Source organism: Lissotriton vulgaris, chromosome 9, assembly GCF_964263255.1.
Source record: "Lissotriton vulgaris chromosome 9, aLisVul1.2, whole genome shotgun sequence".
NCBI classification, from domain to species: domain Eukaryota; kingdom Metazoa; phylum Chordata; class Amphibia; order Caudata; family Salamandridae; genus Lissotriton; species Lissotriton vulgaris.
The window spans coordinates 363508947-363534827 of NC_141697.1; the positions used below are offsets into that span (position 1 = coordinate 363508947).

The following is a 25881-nucleotide window of genomic DNA, read 5'->3' on the forward strand; positions in this document are numbered from 1 at the left end:
CCCCTCATTGCTCTCCCATTCTGTGTTTTCAGAACGTCAACGACAATGATGACTGCGGCCCCTTTAAATCCTATGCCTGGGCCACTCCGATGAGGGAGTCACGTGATTCCAGCGCTCTAAATAAGGAAGACGCCGAGGAAGAAGGTCGTCGCACATCGGGACCACGGATCGGACGCCAGGAGGAAACACCGGTGAGAACCTTCTTTGTTTCACCGTCGGAGAACGGAAGGACGGAGCCTGAGATCGGGAAGAGGACAACAGCCGAAGCTGCCTGCGACGCCGAGGAGCCGAGCGCCGGAACAGAAGGGCAGCCAGACCCTACCTGGCAACGCGAGTACGCCAGCCACGGCCACCGGGGGTCGTGGCTGCACAAGGTACGAGACAAACTCCAACTCTCTTGGGGTCGGGGACTGGAGGACGGGAAAGGAGGGGGAAAACCGGGTGGAACCGAATAACTGGTGTTAACACTGTGCATAGAGGACGGGGCACAAAAACGTCCGTTTAAAGATCTGCGCGCACACTGGTGAAGGTTCTGGTGAAAAGCTTCCCCCCACTTCCCTTGCTTCCCGCGTAAGCTTTAAAGCGTGAAACCCCACATCTGACAGGAGTTCTTGTTCTTTTTTTTGTTTCACGGTATCCGAGGAGGTCTGTCAAGCTTGAAGACCGGGGAATTCCGTTTGGGTGAAAACCTGAGGAGGAGAACAGAGTGTGACCAAGTTGTATTTCTACCACCATCTTTTGCTTTGGACCCGAACTACATCTCCCAGAACTCCTCTCTTTAGCCTGGATTTGAATTAGTTCTCCCTGACTTACCTTGATTATTTGGGAAAGCATATGTGCCTTTGACTCTTAATAAATCCTGACATTATAAGACATTTAATTTGTCTTGGTCTGCTTCTACACTGCTCTACAAGGGGGTGAGAGGGTTGGAGGGTGAGAGGGTTGGAGGGTGAGAGGGTTGGAGGGTGAGAGGGTTAGAGGGTGAGAGGGTGAGAGGGTTAGAGGGTGAGAGGGTTGGAGGGTGAGAGGGTTGGAGGGTGAGAGGGTTGGAGGGTTGGAGGGTGAGAGGGTGACAGGGTTAGAGGGTGACAGGGTTGGAGGGTTGGGGGTGTGGGGGTTGGAGGGTTAGAGGGTTGGAAGGGGAGAGGGTTGGAGGGTGAGAGGGTGAGAGGGTTGGAGGGTGAGAGGGTGGAGGGTGAGAGGGTTGGAGGGTGAGAGGGTTGGAGGGTGAGAGGGTTGGAGGGTTGGAGGGTGAGAGGGTGGAGGGTGAGAGGGTTGGAGGGTGAGAGGGTTGGAGGGGGTGAGGGGGGTGAGAGGGTTGGAGGGTGAGAGGGTTGGAGGGTGAGAGGGTTGGAGGGTGAGAGGGTTGGAGGGTTGGAGGGTGAGAGGGTTGGAGGGTGAGAGGGCTGGAGGGTGAGAGGGCTGGAGGGTGAGAGGGCTGGAGGGTGAGAGGGTTGGAGGGTGAGGGATGTGAGGGTGTGTGAGGGTGGGTGAGGGGGTGTGAGGGTGAGTGAGGGGTGTGAGGGTGAGTGAGGGGTGTGAGGGTGAATGAGGGGTGTGAGGGTGAGGATGGGTAAATGGAGTACAATTAAACTGGGTAATACTTAATTCTTATATTTTTAATGCTTGGAAGTGGCAAAAGGCATTGAAAATATAAGAATTAAGTATTACCCAGTTTAATGGTACTCCATTTACCCATCCTGGAAGAATGGAAAGTTAAGTCAGCATTCCTGGGATTCACACTCATGACCTGCAGGTCACAGCATTTTAAAGCAGGCACAGTTGTACTCACTGAGCCATCCTGGTGCAAAAGTCACATGCATAAAAACTATGTTGAAACATGTCGCTTTAACAAAAAAAGGCCGAATTCACAAAGCATTTTCTATATATAAGTATTACTTTGTTATGCAAACATAGCCATTTGAGTGTAAATTAGTAATACTTTTACAGATAATCAAAACTGATGGATTTCTTAATTCAAAGGTATACTTACAAATGCAACAAATGTGCCAGCAGAGAGGCACTGTCAGTCAGACTCACAAACTGTGAGGTGATGGTGAGAGTGTGGGCACTTCTGGGCGTATTAACCTGTCATAGCAGGAACACCAAACTTGTAAGGTTCTGGGTATTAACACGCCTTTTACAGATTTAGTCCTTGAGTCGAAGCACCTGACGAGTTGGTCCTGTCAAAGATCAAGTGCTCTCTAGGGCGAAAATCTGCAATAGTACATATGCGCTACACTTGTAGAGGAGAAATGTTTGATCCAGAGGAAAATCTACACGTAAATATTGCGCACTCCAGGAAATCAACTAATGTTGTTGGTTTACTGGTGCACTCTGGTTCCTACCGGAATCCCCAGAAAGACAGAAATCTGCTATAAATGCAGAACTAAACCTTATGAAACCAGATTATAAAAGCAGCACGTAACGATCCCTGCAGCGTAAACCAGACTCATTTCTCTTTCGGTTCCAATATCCAAAAGCCAACATGCTTACAAGTTTCCTTACTGAAATCCATCGTAACAGTCCCAAACTAATAGCTGTAATGCCTACATGAAACAAAATTGTCCAGTAGATAAAGTTTTAAACGGGCAATACTGTGGAGAACTGAGCTAAAAGTTAACGGGTGTTTTTTAACACTCCCCTATTGGCTGCCACAGTAGGCTCAATGCACAACAATCACCAAGCCTACTCTTTTAGTGAGGACCGTATTTGATGCTCCATGCATGTACGTGCACAGCAACACAGGCAAATGCAAGCTGCAAATACAGAAATTCAACTTCGACCAGAAGACATGAATTACTGGAGTCGCAAGTGAGCTCAAGAGAAAACACACAATGGCACGTAATTAACCAATATTATTAAAGGAATGAGTTGATTCTTTCATGCCAAGTAGAAAACCAACACAGAAATGCTACATATGCCGGTCCAAAACGGAGAGAAATTCGCGTTAACAAATCCCCAAAAAGTAATGTGAGGCACCAGCATTTGGAGCACAATAAAGTACGTTCCCTGGGACACAGTTCGCCAAGTTACTCGGTGCAAACCTCTTAAACAGCTCCATCTAGGGCGGATTCAGAGTGTAGATGTTTTCTCTCACAAAGAAGCGGTCTGTAATTACAAGAAGTTGTGTGTCGGTCTAGCCAGTAAACAGTGTTAAAAATCTTGCCTGACTTGACCATTGAGCGCCTACAATAATTTGATTGATAAGGACGACACCCAAGGTCGGTTCCTGCTACTTATGAGCGCAGGGATGGGCGGTATTTTCTTTAGTAGATTTATGTCCCGATTGCCCAAGGGTAAGGACAATAGGCACAACGTGAAACAAATAAATAAACCAATCAGCATAACAAGCCGTGAGCGTGTACTCTCCCGAACTTCCGGTTTCGGGATGTGCACGCTCACGGCAGTCGTGGGGCGGGACTTCCGTCTTTGCGAGAAGTCCGCGCCCACGGAGGGAATGGCCCAGAGAAGCGGTGGCAGCAGCAGTCAGGAGTGGCGGCTGAGGCGGTAAGTGGGGCTTGGGGGGCTTGGCACCTGTGTGTGAGCGTGTGTGTAGGCAGTGTGTGTGTGCATGCAGTATGAGTGTGCGCATGCAGTGTGTGTGTGCGCGTGCGACTGGAGAGGCATGGCTGACCCTGGCAATCTGGAGATGTGCTTCTGGAGATGTGCACGGCTCTGGGAGGCTGGGCATGCGCGTCCACGATGTGCAATCGGCGCTCGTGGCCAGGCCTGGCTCCGTTGAGAGCTGACTCAATCACAATAGGTCTCGAACGAGACCTAAAAAAAGGGTCTTCTCCTGCAACATCAGTGCTTTAAATGGGTAAAAATAAGAGCAGGTTCTCATTAAAATAGAGGTGTGTGTTTCTGTAAAAATAAAAAACAGATGAAGTCCTTACACAAGATAAAAATCATGATGGCACTTTCACCCAAATGGTCGCTGGCACCTGATTCACAGTGCAGGGTCTTTTTAGAGACCCTGTCCTGTTAACAAAGCGTGACACAAGCCCTCTCACCCCCCTGCAGTTTGGCCCATTCAAATGGGCGCTGCTGGAATCTTCGCCAGCAAATCTGCAAAAGGCTGCTTCAGCCGTGTTAATTACCAGCTCCTTGGAAGCAGAGTGGCCTCTGCCCTGGAGGAGAAACCTAACCTGAGCCTGCCGTGCTGTCGATCAGGGTACCGGTACTCCTCCTGGCTCCAGAGAAGTGCCAGTACTGACGGCAAAAAAAATCGGAAGTGCCGGTGAGTACCGGCCCATTTAAAGCACTGTGCAACGTGATAGAGACAATATTTTAAAACAAAAAATAGTATTAAAAAAGTGCTCAAGAGTATTGTTTCTGACCTAACTGATGTTTTATTAAACAACTGTTACATTTTGTTGTTGTTAAATCTATGATTATAATAACATCATCGGATTCATCCCAAATATTTTCCAGGAAAAAAATAGAAGTACTCCTGAGGTCAGGCCTACACCCCCCCCCCCCCCCGCCACCCACCAAAAAAAGTAACATAAGGCAGGACCGGAGCCAGCGACCCCCCATGTGCACCCCCCACACCCCCTTCACCCAGGGGGCCCGCAACGGGCCCCCGCAGTGAAGTTACACATGCTTTTCCACGGCGGAAAACCTGCAGCGGAAAAGCATTTGAAACAGCCCCTCCTAATATGGCTGACGGTGTCTGAGAGACACCGTCACCATATTAGAGCTTTTCCACCGCAGTTGTAAGCCAACCTCGGTGGAAAAGCTGCGGACAGAAACCAGGACCCACCAGCCATCCTAATGTGGCGGTGGGTCTTTGGTGGGTCCGCTGCGGTTTTTCCGCGTCCTCCGGGCCGGCGGTGGCTTCCGCCGGCCAGTAGGATGCGGAAAAAATGCAATCGTAATAGTGCCTAATGTACATAAAGTGTGGCAATTATAGACCGCTCGATCTACCATTCTAATTTTAATCTAGACACTTGACGGTAGACCAACCACCATCAGAAGAGTAGTTCCAACATTAAATATGATAAACCAATAAGTGAATCTAACTGAAGAGACTGATCAATATGTCTATGAAATGTCTAGCAGAATTTGCTTTCTTCAAGTTTGTTTACAATAAATGATTTTACATTCACAAACTTACCGTGTATTTCCTCCAGCGGGCTATCAACTCCTCTTCAGTCTTCGCTCTTTCCCCCGATTCCAAGCTACTTTCTAAGCTCTCAATCACTTTCCTAAACTCCCGGACTTCAGCTTCAAGCTTCTCAAGCAAGGCCTGGTAGGCACTCTCAGACTGATGGGCCTTCATAAGATCTTCAGCTTCCTCATCATTCATAACTTTTAGCTCTGCCAGTGCTTTTCGGAGATCATCCAACTCGGCCTTGATTTTCTCAGCTCCTAGTGGCGATGTATGCGTTATCACATGCGCAGACTGACCATCCAACCACTCCAGTCTCTGTTCACCGCTTTTCACATCATTAGCAATTTCCTAAACACAAAACAAATGGAAGAGGGATCACGCAACATAAAATATTTTTAATTAACCATTAGCTAGACTGACGGTACTGTTCGTGCTAACATTTTTATATCATTTTTAATGGAGCGAAACACAGAAGTCTTGGCTAGAGAAATACTTCAAACGACAATCCTGGGAGGTGATGATAAAATGGTGTGACTACTTCAAAGTACAAGGCATTGTGTACAGTATACTGCAACCAATGATTATTTCCACAGTGTACATTTCTAACAAAAATAAAACATACATTTTAATTAAAAACATTAATCTACTGAATGAAAGTATACACTACAAACATAGCACTAAGTATTTGGTCAAAAAACTCATAAAATACAACGACATAAGTGCTATGCAGTATCCACAATTAGGACTTTCATGTATTTGTTTTTCATTGCATAAATCTTGCCATGAGGGCTATACAATTTTGAATAGAATAAAAATGGCAAAATAAATGTTATGAAATGTATTCTTAATATACACAGGAGCGGCCCGTGGAGGGAGTTCCGTAGGGCGGAAAGGCAGCCGGGGTGGGGTAGGGATGGGGGGTAGTAAGCACTGGAATATGGATGATTGGAGGTAAGTAAACAATGAAATAAATTAAACGAATGTCATAGCGCGCGCTGCATGCATTTTGCGATGCAGGGCGCACAACGAAATTTGTTTTATTTAGTTAGTTGTTTACTTACCTCCAATAATCCATTTTCCGGTGTTTACTACCCCCCACCCTGTCCCTCCCCCGCCCCGCCTTTCCCTCCCACGGAACTCCCTCCATGGGCCGCTCCTGAATATACACAGTTATTCCTTATATTATTGAACCAACAAATAAGATTTTGGTACTTACAGAACGTATTCTGCAAGAATCTGGTAACAACATTTCAAGTCAAGCGAGTGCAATTGTACATGGTGCTCAATCTTTAAGTAGCTGCAAGCACAACGAGTTGCATGGACACAATATGTTAATGATGCTGCAGCCTAACCACAGTCCCCTTGCCCCTTATTTCACATGCAATCAATCACATGTCTAAAATTGGTCAATATGAGTATGATGTCAAACACTAAGATCCCGCTGTCCAAGGTCAATGAGGATTTGCAAACATTGATCCACTGGGCATATTTACTACGAAGTGATGGAGCGAGCATTAGCCTCCATGGCTTAACGCTGCGCTCTCCCACTTCTGAAACGCAGGGCTGCACCATATTTACAACAATATGGTACAGCCCTGCATTTCTCCCTGCGCTGGCGCTAAATTTAGCAGCCTAGACCCAACGCAAACACCCTTCCACCATTATGCAATGGTGTCTGCGTTGAGGGGAAGATTGTTTATGTGCAGGAATGTGCCCCTTCCTGCACATAAACAATCTTTAAATGACGTTTGAAACTTCTATGTGTGCTGCTTAGTGCAGCACACATAGAAGTCGCAAAACGTCATTTTTTTATTGATTGTTTATGTGCAGGAAGGGGGACTTTCCTGCACACAAACAATCAAAGGCCTTTTGCTGTTTCTATGTATGCTGTATAACATAGCACACATTGAAACAGCACAAAGAGGAGAAATGAAACATTTCTTCTCGAAAACAATGAGAAATTAAACATTTCTTCTCGAAAACAATGAGAAATTAAACATTTCTTCTCGTTGCGCCTGTTTAAGACTGGTCTTAATTTTGGCGCTGCCGATATTTACCCCGCCCTTGTAAATATGGGGCAGCGTCAAAATGAATGGGTGTTGAGGTGGAACGTCCACCACCACACCCACTGCCCACCCCTTTCACACTATGTACAGCGTGAAAGGGGGCCTTATTAACAAGGCAGCGTTAAGGCACGTTAAGTGACTTAACGCTGCCCTGTCAATAAGGCGAAGCCCATATCACCACAGGAACGTCACTAAAAGTGACGTTCCTTTGCCGGTAGGGGCTTGTAAATATACCCCTACATTTCTTACACTGCGTAGAATCATTTTCAATGTATTTCATGAAAGTGGTAAAATAGGCGTCAAATTTACCAACCTTGAAGAACACATTGACTTCCTTTTTGAAAAAAGGTGTAAAATAAAAATTATTTTTTTGTAAACACTCATCGCTCCAACTATGTGCAGTGTTGATCGTGCTATTCCTCAGTGCTTTGTCTGGGGTGAATCCAGTGTGGCGGAAGGGGGCCAAAGTTTCCTGACAGAAAAAAACGAGGGTGTGGCACTGGAAGTACATATTAGGAGTGTCCGTGGAAACCAGCAGAGTTGCCTAATATGTGTGGACAAGAATTCTGTGTTTGGAGATTTTCTAAACTGAACTTTAGTTTTAAGAGAGAGTGGCAGAAATAAGCAAATTAAAGTATTACCCTTAGCTAGGAAAGTTTTCAAAAAGTGTTTTCGGTCTGTAGTGAACCCAATATACAAGATTATACTCTCACATTACATTAGTCAGACTGACCACCAAATAAATCATAGTGTCTTCGAACTGCACACAGTTTGCTAAAACACCAAGATTTATTCACAATATTAGTCATGAATATCTATCATTGCACCAAACAGCAATGGCCATTAATTTCATGGGGATGATCAGAAACACTAAAGTAAAGCAGACAGTAAGATACTGTACAGGGTCAATGCACCTGGTGCCCAGATCTCTATGATAGTGAGTCAAGCTACTGCCAGAACAAAGCTATTGGTCTACTGCTGTGAGTTAACAATAACGGATCAATCGTGACAAAGCTTTTTCCCACTTAAGTCAAGCTTGCATGAGCAGAAAGGTGGGACTGCCCATGGAATTCACAAACCTCACCACAGAAGGAGGCCCTTCAGGTATTTCTGTGCACATATTCCGTATAAATCTGTGATAAATTCACCAAACACATGGGATTTACTGCTGTGGTAGGTCTGAGCTAGGCTTCACAACTCAGGAGATTGTAACGGGTGTAAAAATGCATAATCACACCCATAAATCTAAAGCTTTCAGATTGTTTGCTATTCCTTGCATTAACTTCACCCTCACTAACTGCATTCCAAAGGTAGACCCCAAAAGTATCGAATTGCATTGTATGGTTTGTTACATAGGAATCCACTTCTCCACATGGAAAATATTTTTCATGTTACAAAATACATGCGCATTTCCCCAACTCTAACGCAGAGGATTTTTCCACTCAGAGAGAAATCTGTAGGAGCAAAGTTAGTGGGAAACAGGCAACATCTGATAAATAGTTTGATTTCCAGGATGTTTTGCCTGGAATGTTAGTGACTTCTACATTCACACAGATCTCCCTGTTTGTTGCGATCCTCGCCCAATTTCGTCTGTTCTGTTTTTTCTCTGGTACTTCTTTACTGAGAGGGCATGACAAAAACGCTGATTGCAGGCAAATCCCGTCAAACTCACTCCGCCTGTGTGTCACTGTCTGCTGAACACTTCAACATTCTGTGTAGTCTCCAGCTCCGCCATGTTCTCACAGTATGATTATCTTATATATAGATACAACTAAATAGATATTGATGGCAGATTGCATCAATGGGCTAACTTGGTCTGGCTGCTTCAAGCTGAGACACTGCAATCAATCCAGGAAACCAGAGCCAGCAAGGATGGGTAAATGATATTTGTATGTTAAGCAATTTTATTAAATGTACTCACTATATGAAGAGCATTTCCAATATTTTAAATTACTGGTCGATTATCTACACCGTGAAACTTGGGTGTGTGGGTTATAATGGGGATTGGAATTTAAGAGTTTTCGGTGCTTGTCGCAGCCCGTCTATTACTGATAGTTGATAGATCACCTACAGTCAAATTCCAAATGAGAATACAACTTAAATTAAATTGAAGATGCCATCATTAAAACCAGATATTGGGAGGAGGTGTCACTTTGCGCACGGATGGAAGACGTGCTGAATGGGGACACTACATTCATTAATACATTTTGGTGGAATTTAAATATGCAGCCTGAGCGGTCAAGTCATTTTAGAGTTTCATGAGGGGTAGTGGTAAAATACGTGAAATAGAAAAATAACTAGGTTATAAGAAGTGTTGTAAAGTGAAGGTACTTCGTGCAATGGGTACAAATCCTAAGGGCCTAAGGATTTCGCAACATATAAACTACATAATATTGGAACACTGCTTGTTTCTAGCAATCTTTTTAGCTTTTGCACAGTGAAGTCCTGCATGACAGCACAGGGAGGCTTCGTAAACATTTTTAAGGCTTTGAATATTATTGTAAATTGCAGTCATTAATAATTTGGTGTGAAATGTATTTTAACTGGAATGATTTTGATTAATAATCACAAAAATTGCACTATACCATTGAGTAATTGGTAGCCTGCAAACCCAAAACAGATATGTATTGTGTCTTTGAGGTGGCTGGAGCCCGTCCACTCCCTATTGTGGTACTGCCCCATGCCACAGAAAGATCCTTACCACCTGCACTGTGTGAAAATGTACCTCTGCCTCCCACTGAAACTACCTCAGGGAATCTCCTCCTTAAATCAACCCCTCTGCCTCAACTCAGGACGTTGTCCCAGAATGCAATGCACTACAGGCTAAACTGTCAGGGCTGCCTGAAGGTCTCACATAAGACCACCTGGTAGCTAAAACGTGATTTCCTTTGTTCGAATTGAGCTTTATCAGCAGAGCACCTGGCTTCCATGGGGTTGTTTCTTTCTCTGCCTTGTACTTTTGGGAGGGCCAGCATTGCACAGCTGCTTACTGGAGGCTCCCTGAGATAAACTGCATTCTGGGAGTTATACCGGAAGTGGGGGCGTCGGTATAACGCTCTAAGTTACTGATTGCAAGTGGGCCAGATATTCGGACACTTGTGCACACCTCTCTTTGTACAGGAGTTGAAGTTATTAGATTTGATGAGTTTACAGTACATGATATTTAGCGGTTCTGATAAAGTTCCCACCCCTGGATTACAATTTCGACAGGGTCAACCTGATGAAGTTGACTGGGGAGCCCTTTAAATAGTGAGTTTGGTGTGGAAAGCTTCAAAACCTGCATGTTATTTATTACCCATATGAAATGTGGAAAACTCATAATTCGGAGATATTTATTACACCCGATAAATACGAATCTCAGTCTCATATTTTATCTGCTAAAATAACTATATCCAAACCCTCGAGGGCACTCTACCTAGGGCCTTTTAGAAATATCTCTATTATTTCTGGCCTGGTCTCTGTCGGTCTTCTGCAAAATTCTAAGATTTCAGAGAAAAGCTGCCTTCTTGAAATGTAAATGGCCGGTTGTGAGGGAGGTAGCAATAAAGGCACTGGAGAAATGGTACAGGAGGGAACAGAGTAAGGAAAGGTGTAGGGATTAGGGAGGGGAATTAATAAAGAAAAGACTATGGAATCATGACATGCTGATAGATATATGAAGACAAGCTTCTAAAAATTGACATTTTTGTGCTGGAGTACAATGTTTCATTAAACATTTTCTGCTGTGCCCCACTATGGCTGCAGTTCATCCTAATGTTTCCGGTAGGAATACAAACTTTTGCTGCTGCAACAGCATAAAGATTTTGCTGGGTCTGCAGCATTAATGAAACATTGGCTAAAATCAAGAGCTCCTCTCCAACACTATCCATATGTTTTTTCCAGTCATTATACTTTTACAACGTACTTCCTATTCTGCAATTGACTACAGATTGTAGAGAGTTTGTTGGAGTTCGACCATTTCTATGGCGCAATATCTCGCTCACCGTGATCCTGGAACAGTCTTTAACTACTATGATTTAGTGAAATGACAACACACCAAAAGCACCTTCCTCCAGTGAATGACTATCATGGGAACCTGCAACAAACATACAGGAAAAACAGGAACACAGGCAGCAGCGCTGATTGACGATTAACACAAATACATTAAATTATTTATGTCTTTTCACTATCCTCGCGTTTCAACTAAATAACACATAGTTTGCATTTAAAAAAATTATGCTTGTTCACTCTTGTATCATGCTGTTATGCTGGATCAGGGCCAGCGTTGGTGGCGTCTGCTGCAATCATCTTTGTTGGCACCCCCTCCCCCACACAAACTTATTTATTATGTTGAGTGAAATGTTATGTATGAATGAATGAACATACTTTTATTTGATTTCATAAAAAAATCATAAAAGGGTGGGAAAACCACCATGAGTAAAACTTGCAAGGATGTAGATTTTTGTAAAAGATTTTTTAAAAAAGACAATATTTAAAAAAAAATTAACATGTAAGCAAGGCTGTCGGAGGATTTCGGAGCCAGATGTTCTGACACTGCATGAGTTGATTAACGGATTCTGCATTGGCCAGTTCTCTTGCCGCGTTTTTTAGAAAGTTTATGGTTCTGCAGGACAGTGGGATGGATGAGCCCCTAAGGCACTGAATCACTGCTGCTCTACAAGTTCTTATTTGTCCCTTCTTGAAGACCTCCCGAAGGCCCGTTTTGCACGTTTCTATTAGAACAGGGCAGATGCATAGTAGATGCAGTAAGTACTCATCCCAAGCTCCGCACAAGCGGCATTCCTTTGATTGCCATGCGTATTTCCATTTCGGGGTTAGGTCCTTTGATGGGTATGACCCAAGCCTTAGTAGCGTTAAAAAGTGTTTTTTCTGATGTGGAAAATGGTCTAGCAAGTAGGATTGAGGGTGCAACCTCTGGTATGTCTGTATCAAGGTCCAGGCGTGTTTTATTTTTGCTAGGGCAATTTTGTCTAATAGTAAAGAGTGCCTTTTTATGGCTTTGTTGAACACAGAGTTTAAAGCCGGAGTAGGTAGGAGCAGAAAGCCATGCCTCCTTTAACTTTAGTGCTGAGAGCGAGGCCTTCAGAGCTTCGAAGATTTAATTTTTTAGGCTGGCTTGCTTTTTGATTCCTACCCAACAATGGTGGGCAAGTGTGTTTTCCTCTGCGTCCCGCATCCTCCAATAGTTCTTAGCTAGTGCACCTTGTCTGTCGGGGTAGGGTGTCTTAGACCATACTCAAGTCGATTTTGAGCTTGAGAAATATGGCGGGGAATTGTAAACAGTTTCTTGAAGAGAAATGATTGTTCCGAGTTCAGGCCTGTACCGTCCTTGCCATTCAAGATTTCTGTGCCATATGAGATGGAAGGCAGGAATTTTGCTGCTATAACCTTTAATAGGTGACCAGTGGAGCCGCCTGCAAGGTTGTTTTTTAAGATTTTGAAGGCAAACTGCAGCTGTTTGGATTTCGTATGACCTTGAGACAGGTGAATCATGAAGGAAAGTTTACGATCAATCTGGAAGCCTAAGTATTTGTATGAATCCACCTTGGTCAAAGGTCACTTGTCCAAGGTCCAAGTGAGTTTGTGATCGGCTTTATGTTGTCTGTTAAAGCGCATCACCGTCATTTTTTGGTGGTTGATAGTTAGTTGGGCCGAGGTGGTATAAGCCCCAAGTTCAGTAATTAGTTGTTGCAAACCAATTGGCATTTGAGCCAGTAAAATGTTGTCATCCGCATATTGAAGGCTGGGTGTGGGCGTTGTGCCAAGTTTCGGAGGGTCGGATTGGATTGACCAAAGGTGCTCGTCTAGATCAGCGGTGTTAATGTTGAAGAGGCAGGGTGCCAGCACGCACCCTTGTTTTGGCCCGTTGAATGTGTAGATCTTCTTAGTAATGCGGAGCCCATCTCCTTTCCTGATCTGGACCCATGTTTGAGAGTACAGGTTGATTATGGCCTCCAGCAACTTAGCTGGGGCCCCCCCATTTGTGCATTTTTGCCCATAGCTTGGCTCTTGTAACCTTGTCGAAGGCCGCTTTAAGGTCGATGAAACATGCGTAAAGTGGCCTTGATATTGCGAGGGCTTGATTGGCAAGAAGGGTTACAGCGGAAATGTTCGTCAAGGTGCCCATCCCGGCCCTAAATCCGGTTTGCGTATGAGGAATAAGGCTTTGATAGGTTACTTTTATTTGATTTGTACAAAAAAATCATAAAAGGGTGGAACGTACCACCATGCGATCAACATTTACATCTTTAGAACTACACAAATAAACAACAAATCGATTAAAAAATAGTAACATAAAATTACACAAGCATTACAAAGAATGTCTTGGGAGTGAAGTAAAACTTAGGAAAGTGGTGTAAGTTAAGTCACGTTACTCTTTTTTAACTCAAATTTAAAAATATTTACACTATACTAGTGAATGAAGAAGAAGGTGTCCATTGAATAAAGTAAAAATAAAATAAATAAAAATTAAAGAGAGGGTCCATGACCGAGTATGGCCAGGGCTATTATCCTGAGTCCTCTTTATTTGGTGCCTTGTTTTCCAGCTCTTGAGCGGCGCGCTTCAGAAATGTTATAGTATTACAAGATAATTGAATCCAAGACCCGCTGAGGCATTTAATAACAGCCGCCCTGCAAGTTCTCACCTGAGCGTCTCTTAAGAGTGTAACAGGAGCGTTTTCCTTAGTTCCTAAAGTGCCGGGCATATACATATTAAGTGCAGAAGTGACTCTACACCATTGCCGCAAAGGCGACAGTCAGCTGTTGGCCACGTCCGTAGCCATTTGGGGGTGAGGTCTTTACTCGAAAAGCAGCCCAGCGGAATAAGGCTTGTTCGCGCTGCCCAGTCCTCTAAATCTGCCAGCAGGTTTGATGCGTAGATTGTAGCCTCCATATCGATTAACACGATCAATCTGTAGTTTGAAGGATCGGACCGAGAACCCGATTTGTATATTGGGCTTAGAATGCTTCCTCTCCAAGAGTCAGGGATCGTGTTAGAGGTTAAAATATCAGAAAAAAGAGAAGACAAGTAGTCTGCCCAGAATGGTGGATTGTTCCGAAACAAGGCGTTTGGGAGGCTGTTGGGCCCAGGGGCACCCTCGGATCTTAGTTTTTTATTGTTTTTATGACTTGTTATTTAAGGATCTGCTGAAGGAAATCTGGATCAGAGGGGGAGTCGTTTTTTACTAGGTCTCTGACAATAGCTTTGTTACTTGGTTGGAAGCCACAATCAATGATGCCTGGGGGTAAAATTTTGTTCTAGAGTAATTCAATGTGGGCTCTCCATGTTTTCTCCATAATATCCGAGTTGTGGTGTCGGTTCCTGACGTTTGTTAACTAGTTGATAATTTCCCAGAAGAGCTTGGAGTCTCTTTGTTTGCAGGAGTAATGTAGTTTCGCCTAAAGGTGTTCCTGGAATACTTTCTTGGCAACCTTGATGTCTCTTTTAAGGTCTTTTTGGGCTTTGGAGATTAGAAGCAATTGGTCTTGGGTGGAAGATGACCCTGAGTTCTTAGTTGTCGTAAATGTTTATTCATTTGTTGTTTTTGAAATCTAAGGCTTTTGGTGAACCATGCAGCCCCCAACGATTTCCTACTTTTCTGCCAGTTGCATGTTTGGACCATTTTTGATTTAACTCTATGGTAAATGACTCCCAGGCCCGGATGCTAGAAGGTAACATTTTGGATTTCTCCAAGATACTGATGCATGTTTCCATGAAGTCGCGTATATTGTCCTCTTTCCAAATGAGCCGTTTGAGGTTATGGCAGTGGAGTTGTTGCGGCATTGCATAGATGAGAATTGGATTTGTATTGTTTCTTAAGAGCGTAAAGGATTGCGGTTGATGGTCACTCTCTGATCTATCCAAGATTTGAAAGTTCGTGATCTGGGAAGCGAGGTTGTGGTCCATGAAAGTGTAGTCAATAATTGAGGTTGACTTTTGAGTGACCCTTGTGTAAGCTGCTGGGGTATCTGTCGGGCTGTGACCATTGAGCATTCGCATTGAGAGATCGTACAGGTAAGCTGCGCATTGCTTGCCAAAGGTGTTGCGTTGATTTTTGGCCCAAGTGTGCCCCCTGGTGCAGTTCGTTTCCTGCAGTAGGGTCATATTGAAGTCCCCTGACAGCATGATGTTAGCGTCAGGGTAGGCAAGTTTTAGAGTGGCAAGTGAGGCTAATAAATGGTCAATGCTTGCCCGTTTTTGTTTGATCACAGGGTGAATGTAAATGTTCATGATCAAAAGACTGGTGAAAGGCGGGATGTCAAGTTTGACACATAGCAACCAGGGGGAATCAAGGTCTATGGCAACAGCGAGACCGGAAGTATCGGTTGAAATAAAGGTGGAGAGGCCCCCTTTTGCTCTCCCTTGGTTAGTCCCCTTTATGGCCTGGTTCTGGAATTCCTTGTAACCTACTAGGCAGGTGGATTTTGTTAGCCAGGTTTACTGGCAGAGGAGGATATTATGCTGTGTAATGAACTCCATGAAGTCCAGGTCTTCTAGTTTCATGCCGAGGCCAAACACGTTCCAGGAACAGATTTTGTAGCCTTTAGGTGAGCTTGTGGCAACTTGTGGTTTTTTTCATGCCTCTTCTTGGGAGATTTCAGGGATGTTTGAGTGCCGGGGTCCAGTGAACTGACTGGCTTCAGGGTGAGAAAAGGTGATTCTGATTGTCCTAGCCTTGGAATCTTTGCCTGGGAGAGGGCTTCAGTTATCCGGGCCTTTAGCGCCTTGTAACAGACCCGCTGGATGTATAGGCATGTGTAATGGGTGGGAAACAACATTTACATCGCAACTTTTACAACGCACTACCTTTACAACAAAACTTTTACAACGCAACATCCATTACAACGCATGCCATTACAACGCATGTCTCTACAACGCATACCACTACAACGCATGTCATTACAACACAGTCATTACAACACATACCATTACAACGCATACCTACACTATCCAACACTTACCCTACTGTTGCACCCCCTGGAGTTAGAATAGTAATTTTTACCCCTACACTATCCAACACTTACCCTACTGTTGCACCCCCTGGAGTTAGAATAGTAATTTTTACCCCTACACTAACCAACACTTACCCTACTGTTGCACCTTCCTGGAGTTAGAATAGTAATTTTTACCCCTACACTATCCAATACTTACCATACATGCAATGTAATGGTATGCGTTGTAATGGTATGCGTTGTAAATGTAGTATGCGTTGTAGTAGAATGCGTTGTAAAGGTAGTTTCAAAGAATTCGTTGTAATGGCATGCGTTGTAATGGAATGCGTTGTAATGGATGTTGTGGTTTAAAAAATGCGTTGTAAAGGTATGCGTTGTAAAAGTATGCGTTTTAACGACATACATCCGTAATGGGCTGGGGTAACATGGGGGCTCGATCTTTTTTAATTCAATGCCCCATTTTTCAAAGGGGACCCTCTGCTGCCAGATTTGTTCAGTAAGGGGGGAGTCGGTGAATGTGGCAGTGGTTGATTCTTGGAAGTCCACGGAATGCCGATTCTGGTAGAACTCTTTACTTTCAATGTCCCTGGAGTTGATGTGGCTCAAAGAAGGGAGCGCCTTGAATAGTTTTAACAGAACGCTTCTGTTGAGGAAGTCGTGGTAGCCCCTTGAGACATAACGGGGAGTAAATTCCAATTTCTTATGAAATGTTATGTATGCATAGTGCATGGATGTGTATGCATACGTGGGTGTTTATGTCTATGTATTTAGGCATGTGTTTCTGCATGTTGGGGCGTGTGTGCATGTGAGTGAGAGGATATGTGTATGTGTTTGGTGTGTGTGCCTGTGCATTTTTAAACAAGCAGGACTGAAACATTAGAAGTGGGGGGTTGAGGATTTCTTTATTTTGACAGTAGTGCTAACTTCACTGCTAACAAAATTAAGGTGTCTCTAGGTCAGAGTTGGTGAACATTCCCTCGATGATTTGAGCAAAACTCTGTACGTGCAACACAAGTGTGGGTGAACCCGGAAGTGGATTCATCCAACTGGTTCCACACATTCTAATTTCATAAAGCACTCATTTTGTATGTCATTATATACAAAAGTACGGGTATCGATTGACAAAAGATCTTTCAATTATAGGCAATAATAGTACATAATTTGATAAGTTTACACACTTAGAAGTAAGCACAAGGGCCAGGGAGGTGAAGCTGGACCCAATGGGGGCCGTTTGGAATGCCTTCCTGGGACGAGAACCCCACTAGACCGTGAAAAAGGGGGGCGAACCGGATTGGGCACCCCCCAAGCAAGCCGGTGGCCGCCCAATAAGGGCAAATAAAGGACAAGCAGCTTGGGGGTTCAAAAAGGGCTTAGGTCCCCCTTTTTGTCACAGGAACCCCACCAGCGCATCGGAAGTAGCTCGCTACGGAGGATCGGACACCTCACAGCTGACTAACCTGGAAGGAGCATTGGTCAGCCAACCTCACTAAAGGTGTATAGTCTGGGAGAAGCAGAGAAGCAGTGGGCGGCTGGACGGAGCACTGCAAGGTTTTACTTCATCACTGTCACAACAAAGGAGCGGCTGGAATAAGGAGGCGTGTCCCTCTGCTATGGCCACCAACAAGGACAGGTTCAGCGTCCAAGAAGCAGGCGAAACGGCTCGAGCACTCCCACCCGGCAGGAAGGAAAAACCTGCAGGAGGCGGAAGCAGTGAGTGTCACATAAGCCCCCCATCCCTGGTGCAGTATTGCTAAGTCCAAGGGCCCAGGATTCAATCCCCTGGCCTACCATCCAGGAAGCAAAAAATATCTCCGGCATCACCACAGCTGTTGTTGGGGACTGGGCGGTACCGGTAGGAGCTTTTTTTAAGTACGCCGCCAGCCTAGTTGCTGGTCGCGGGGGCACTGTGTCACAGGTTGCTGGCAGGACAACTTCACAGCCCAGTGCTATTCGTAGCTGTTCTGGGCACTGGGCGGAATCGGTAGGTGGGTGTTCTAGGTACACCGTTGCTGGTCTCGGGCACCGTGTCGCAGGTTGCCGGAAGGGCAAAGTCACAGACCCAGCGCCATCGGCTAAGCCACCCTACCTAGCAAATCAGCAGCGGCCCCCACCCACTGAAGGCAGAAACTGCCCATCGAAATGGCGGGAAAACGTGGCGCCACCGAAAGAGAAAGGAGAATGCCAGCTTGGTTCAGAGAGGCGACAAGGGAGCAGGAGGTCATGCATAGGAACCAGAGGAGGCACCAGGAGGACTCCGGGCCAGAGCTTGACTGTGACCTGGAGATGTTATTGGAGAAGGCAAGGGCTTTGGTGGCCCTCCTCAAAGGCAAAGAGTGGATGGATCGGAACATGGTGGTGCCACCTACCAGGAAAAAGGCATGGCTGGCACAAGCGGCAACACCCCCCCCCCCCGCCACGGGGCCCGGTAAGAAGGGTCATGCAAACCAAACGGTGGCCCCGGCCAAACCGGGCAAAGAACAACGCCACCCCTCTCGTGGCCTGGTAAGAAGGGGAAGGCAGCCAAAGCGGCGGCCCTAGCGAAACCAGACAAAGGGGGCAGAGGAAAGCACAGCGGTCTCCCCCTGCGGCCCCACCACAGGCGGTAATAATCGAATCGGACACAGATGATAGCAGCGGCAACAATGGGTCTGTAGCCGGCACGCCGAAACCTTAGCACAGACACCGAACATGGTGAGCACCAAGCGCTGAGCGAAAGGGTCAGGCAGCGCAAAATGGGGGAAAGGGCAGAGGGGAACCAGTGAGGGGGTACCCCGGGGGAAGCGTGGGGGGCAAGCACAGGCACACCCAGCATCATGGATGCCTTTGTGGCATTGGCCTGGGCCAGGAGCCCCATACAGTGGGTGCCGCAAGGAGGAACAGGGCACAGCAAGGAAGACAGAGGGCCCAGCCAAAAGGGGGGGGGCATAAAGAAGGGCGGAGAGAGCAAGCAGGCACACCATGGGAAAGCCCACAGAGGGAGTCACGCAGGGCAATAAGGGTGGCACAACGGTAACTGAAGGATCCCAACCAACCAGGGCCAGGGCTGGGGAAGGGCGGGAACCAGCAGGTAAACCCACAAGGGAATACATAAGTCCCTCCACGGGCGACCCGCCCACCACCACAAAACTACTGGGTTTAGCAAACCTCATCCCGCTGACAGTGAATGAGAGGATCTGGCTAAAGGAATACTTAGAAATATTCTCCTTTCTGGAAGTACGCCAGGCCGAATTGGACTGGTTCGACAGGAAGGAAGAGGACAGGAGGTATAGGCACAAGCCGAGGGTGGAGAAAACAATAGAGAACTGACTGCGGTCCTTCAGAACTCTGGCATGCGTATTCATAGAGAAATTCCAACAAAGTGCAGCCGCTGTAATCCTATATGAGCAGAAAGTGCAAGAAGCACAACAAAAGTATCAGGGTAAGGCCTGGTTAAGCTACGATGAAGGTTTCAGGGAAAAAATGCAAACCTGACCAACAGTAGAGTGGGACTGCCAGGACATAGAGGGCTTCACGAATCACATGGTGGCAGCCAGAGAAGGGCTAGGCGTACAGGAACCCAATTTTCGTCCCTCAGTGTTCAAAGGAAAATATTAAGGGTGAGGACAAGGGTTCAGAGGCAAAGGCCAGGCAGGCGGAAGAATGGAAAAAACACGAATGGCATCATACTGGAAATACCACAAGGATGAGTGTAAATGGGGAACTGCGTGCAGGTTTAAAGACAGCTGTGGGACCTGCGGCGGCAACCATCCCACCTTACAGTGCAGACAGTCACAAGGAGCAGGTACAACAGAGATAAAGGCAACACAAAAAAATAGTTTTGGGGTTGAGATAGCGCCGGGGGTGAGAGGAAATGAGAGCAGAAGAATACCACCAGAGGCACAACTAGAGCCAAATTTCTGTGAGGTTAAGAAAATATTTCGGGGGAGCTGAATTTTTAAGCAATAGTCAGAGTGGGGCTGCAGGGGCTCTTAGAAGGGGTGAAACAACGACAATGCCTCATTATTATGCAAATGGTCTTTTAAAGATCTGTGAAGTGCTCGGGTGTGGCTGTGTGTTTGCCCGGGAAGCTGTCTCATCCCGGGCTGCCACACACGACGGGGGGTGCTGAAGCCCTTTGAGTCCAATGGGCGTTGCGCGCCTGGATACCACTGCCTACTCCCATAAACACAAGAAGACTGATAACATTGCTAAGTATCTACCCAAAAACGGCGGACAGGAAACAGTTAGCGGACGGGTTCACATCCGGATTCCCCATCCCCTATAAGGGTCCTGTGAAACTGTGGCTTAGCCGCAACCTAAAATTCATACAGGACAACCCAGAGGCAGCTATACAGAAAGTCGACAAGTAGGTTCAGCTAGGGTGGGTGGCTGGCCCATTCACCTTCCCCAATACCTAACCTGATAGTTTCACCCCTAGGCGTAGTACCCAAAAAGGAGCCAGGTAAATACCGGCTCATAAACCACTTTTCACACCTGCACGAGGATTCCATCAATGACTGTTGGAGCAGGACAGCTGCTCTGTAGCTTACGCCTCCCTGGACGATGCAGTAGAACTGATCAAAACAGGCAGGGAGGGGGGCTCTTTTGGTCAAAATAGAGATCGAGCCAGCATTCTGCCTGTTGCGAGTGGACCTGAACATTTATCACCTCCTAGATTTCCAACTAGAAGGGAAATATTACTATGACAAGTGCTTGCCTATGGGCTGTGCCATATCCTGAGGTGTTTAGCAGTTTTCTAGAATGGGGGCAGCGTTGGTAGCGGCGCAGAAACACCACAGGGTGCACCTTACACAGGGGGTGAAGCAAGACTTAGGTCGGTGGGACACTTTCTTGGCCAATTTCAACGGTACACTCATGTGGCGGGAACCTGGGTGTGGACAGAACAACTAGAACTCTACACCAATGCAGCAGGCGGTCACGGCTTTGGGGCCCTCCTGGGGACAGCGTGTGTAACGGCTAAATGACCAGACAGCTGTAGCCAGAGCAAACTCACAGGCAACATCACATTGTTATAACTCTTCCCCATCATGAGGGCTTTTACTATATGGGGCCAAAAACTAGCCAATAAGCAGATCACCCTATAGTCAGACAACCATGCGGTGGTACAGGCGATCAACTTAGAAGCAGCAAAGTGCCCAGCAGTGGTCAAACTACTGCAGGAGTTAGTCGGTTGCCAACTGACTGCGAACATAGCCATTCGGGCAAGACACATCGCAGATCTGGACAACTAAATAGCTGACTCCATTTCTCGTTTTCAGTGGGTTAGGTTCAGAGAGCTGGCACCAAACGAGGACCAAGTAATAACTACAATGCCAGAAGAGCTATGGGAATCGTGGACAAGGATAAAGAAAGTGTTGGAACAGGCACTGGCCCCCAAGATGGAGAAACGATATCGTAAGGGCTGGGCGACCTTCATTGACATAACAGGCTCTGGGAGTGTGCAGGCTGTTAATCAGGAAGAGGTAACAACGTTCAAAGGCTGAGCATTCCAGAGCATAAAAAACAGATAATGGGCTCAAGCACACCTGAGCACGGTCGCCTATTACTACAACTTGGCGACAGAGGGGGATCCTACGGGGGCATTTTTGTGCAGAATGGCTATGAAAGGCTGGAAGGGATTAGAGCACAGGACTAGAGATAGGAGGAAGCTCATTGATTATACAGTCCTAAAAAAGGCAATTTGCGCATTAGCAGAAATATGCACTGGGGAACATGAGCTGGAGTTATTCAGGGCAGCATTCGCACTGGCATTCTTTGGGGTGTACAGGATCAGCAAGTTAGTCGCCCCAGCGAAAGTGAACCCGGGGACAGAATGCCAGGATCTTGAGATTCTTCTCAACAAAACTAAATCTGGTTCTCCGCTAGATGTCTGTCCGTTAAAGATCCTCAAGCAGTGCAGAGAATCCCTCCTTCCCCCTTTGGTTGACATCATGAATAGGGCGATGAAGGAGGGCATTTTTCCCCAGCAGTGGAAAAATGCTGTGGTAAAACCTCTGCTCAAGAAGCCCTCTCTTGACCCTGGGGTATTAAAAAACTTTCGCCCCATCTCACTGCTCCCGGCTCCAGCGAAGATGTTAGAAGCCCATCTAAATAAACATCTTGCTGCATTCGTGGAGAGTTCGGGTTGTTTGGATCTTTCCCAGCACGGATTCAGGAGGGAACATAGCACCGAGTCTGCCCTCACCATAGTGCTTGACAACATCCGCACACGGGTAGATGGGGGACAGACCTCCCTCCTGATCCTTCTAGACCTCACGGCTGCCTTCGATACCCTTTCTCCCTCGGTATTAACATCTCGACTGAAGGAGATTGGGGTCCGGGGGGGCGGCCCTGGGACTCCTTTCCTCTTTTCTCGATCATAGAGAGCAAAGGGTGATGCTGGGTCAGTTTCTATCTCCATCCCTGTCTGTGCAATGTGGGGTCCCTCAAGGGTCAGCGCTTAGTCCTACCCTTTTTAACATCTATGTGACCCCCCTTGCCAGACTTATTAGATCTTTTGGGATGGAGGTAGTCTCCTATGCGGATGACACCCAGATCCTCGTCTCTCTCTCCCAGTCAGTTACGTCGACTGCCGCCAACTTTAGATCTTGCATGGAGGCAGTCGGCCAATGGATGATTCACAATTCATTGAAACTGAACGGGGAGAAGACTGAGGTGATGGTGTTTGGAGGAAAGGAAGAGATCTGGTCAGCTGAGTGGTGGCCGGACTCACTGGGTGCCTGCCCTGATCCTACCTCCTCAGCTAAAAACCTGGGGGTTATGATCGATCCTATCCTTAGCATGTGCCAACAGGTCAACAGGACTGTATCGAAATGTTGGGGTATCATCCATATACTAAGGAAAATCAGGCACTGTCTCTCTTTACAGGCAAGAAAGCAACTGGCCGTTGCCCTCCTGGGCTCTCGTCTGGACTATTGCAATGCGCTGTATGCTGGACTGAATAAAAGTCAGCTACAGCGCTTGCAGGTGGTCCAGAACGCAGCAGCCAGATTTGTTCTCGATCTACCCCGACGTGCCTCCGCCACCTCTGCCCGGAAGCAGCTTCATTGGCTTCCCGTTGTGGACCGTATCCTTTTTAAGACCATGTGTATGGTCTATAAGGCTTTAGCTAAAACCAGCCCTACTGGCATTGGATCTATTTTGTCCCATTATAATCCTGGCAGGAACCTTCGTTCCTCAAACAGACTTCTTCTTTCTGTTCCCCGTATCCGGAAGACCAGATGGGGGGGGTAAAGCTTTTTCCAATCTGGCCCCTAAATGGTGGAATGCTCTCCCTCTTGAAGTAAGGTCTCTCCCCACTTTCCAAGCTTTTAGATATGCCCTAAAGACCCACCTCTTTGTACGCGCGTACCTGTAGTGGTGCTTTGCAATTTTGATCTTTTTTGATAGGCACCTTGACACCTTCGGGTTTAGTTTGCGCGATACAAATGGCTTAATAAATAAATAAATAAATAAAGCATACGCTGGACGGACCTCCACATGGGGTTGGGACACATGGTAATCCACTTGCGTTCATCAAAAACAGACCAGGCAGGCAAAGGGAAATACAACAGGATTGAGTGTATCAAGGACAAGGCCTGTTGCCCAGTATGCCTCATCCAGAACTTTGTGCGACAAGGAGGGCCGGCGCAGGGGGCGTTATTTACACAAAGGAATGGGTCTTGCCTCAGTCAGTTTCAGTTTATAGAGGTTATGGAGAGGTCCCTGGGGAAGGCGGTTTTTACACCAGGGGATTTCGAGTCACACTCCTTCCAAATAGGGGCTGCAATCACGGCGGCACACTTGGTTTTTGGTGCTAAACAAATCAAAACAACGGGGCAATGGACATCGAGCACCTTTAAAAAGATACATATGCCCCACGGTGTACTGAGTTTTGGATTTAACCCTCCTTCATCCAGGTCTGTCGTAAGGTTGCAAGAAAGTATTGATCGTGGTTCACTCATACATAACCTGGGGGCTACAGTGGGTGGTGGCACAGCAAGAATTCAGAGGCATCTGGCTCTGTAACACTGAGGTGACATGGCTAGGACAATCCGGGATGAAATGGGACCAGCTGCTGCCCGTGGTGCGAAGGGCGCTCCTGGAGGGCGACTGGCCGGACGCGGTGGTGGTTCACTTGGGGGCTAATGACCTAGCAGCCATTGGGAGAAGAGGGCTACTGAAAAAATTATCACAAACCTAGCCTCCCTAGCCAAGTTAATCTGCCCAGTGTATGTAATATGGTCAGAAGTAATAGCACACAGGGCATGTAGGGGAGCCATAAACCAGGGTGCAGTTGAAAAGTCCAGATACAAACTGAACATCACCATGGCAAAAATATGCAGGTGCAACAGCTGGGGTTTCGTAAGGCATGGGCTGATTAACCTGAGGTCCCCGAGGATACCAATTGGAGGATGGGGTGCAATTAACCAGGGTAGGCATGAACATGTTCATACTCAACATAATGGGGGTTCTGGAGCAACTGGGTTTCTCTTGAGCGGGGGTAGGGAGGCGGCAAAGGGGATAGCTGCCTCCGATTGTTGAACTAGCGGCAGCATGGTGGAGGAAACCCAGAAAAAGATCCAAAAGGGAAAGTACCAAGCATGGGAAATTAATGCATGATGTAAATTTACATGGAGGTACATGAATGGCCAACCAATAAGTTACGAGATTTATAACCCATGTGTGAAATAAACTGTGGCCTTTCTATGTACCATATCATGTCGTCACTAGAATTATTTATGGGAGGAAAAGGATGCATGTGGTTAGGTCACTAAGATGAAATGGGTGAACTTGCCCCCTGGGGAGGGGTTACCCTACAGCAGAAGACAACAGTGCTGGAAAGATTAGACATTTCTACCCACGAAAAATAAAGTGTGTGTAATTTTATGTTGGTATGACATGTTGTCCTGCGTGTCTGTGTACCTGGTAGTTTGTTTGTGTACCTTTGTGGACACATCAGTCTGCCTATTTCCCTGTTCACTCGAGCACTTTTGTATGAGTGTGTTGGCATGTTTGTACATTTTCGGTAATATCTGTATTTATGTTCACGAGATCATGATTGCGTGAGCTTAAGTGACATCATGTGTGTGTGTGCAGTTCAGTTCCGAGCCTGGGTTTCTCTCAAAGCTCCATCACACCAGCAGGTGCATTAACCCAGCGGTTGCCCTCCTTGCAGGGAAGAACTGCTGCTGTGCTGCACAGATACTTGCTTTGTTCAGAGAAAGCGTCCAGGTGTTCTATTCTCATCCCTGCAGGGCACGGCTCACAGCTCACCACAGCACTGTATGCATGAGGAAAACTCAGTCTCTGTCTTTCCAGCTGCTTCTCCCTATGTCTCTTCACATTCTATCTCCGACACCACAAACCAGGTCTGTATGTGTATCTGGTACTGACAAATGGCTCCCCTCAAGCCAAGTGCCCTGGGCGACTGTACTAGTCGCACCACCATAAGGCCAGTGTTGTGCTCGATTAAAGGTCACGTTACAGATATTACCAGTGGTGGCTGCCTCGGAATGAGGGTTCTGGGGATGATGAAAAAAATAATAAGAAACTTAACTGTCAACGCTGCCGCCTCTCACCCGTCCTCAGTCTGTGCACTGGCAGCTCAGAAAGCACCCAGGCTTCCAGACTCTCCCAGCCAATCGCTGCATGAGAAGTCGTTCAGCCTGTGTGCCGCTCAGGCAGTGCCTTGGAGCCTGGGCATGCTCTACACAGGGCTGTGCAAAACAGGCAGGTGGAGAACAAGCTAAGTGCGCATGACAG

General features: G+C 46.5%; 1 protein-coding gene across 1 annotated transcript in view; it reads right to left on the reverse strand.

The window, feature by feature from the left end:
• SYNE3 (spectrin repeat containing nuclear envelope family member 3) overlaps nucleotides 1-25881 on the reverse strand; it is a 173929-nt gene that overhangs the window by 105877 nt on the left and 42171 nt on the right. Inside the window, exon 5 of the mRNA XM_086937736.1 lies at nucleotides 5123-5467. Coding sequence (XP_086793862.1) covers nucleotides 5123-5467 — 345 coding nt within the window. The remainder of the gene's footprint in view (nucleotides 1-5122; nucleotides 5468-25881) is intronic.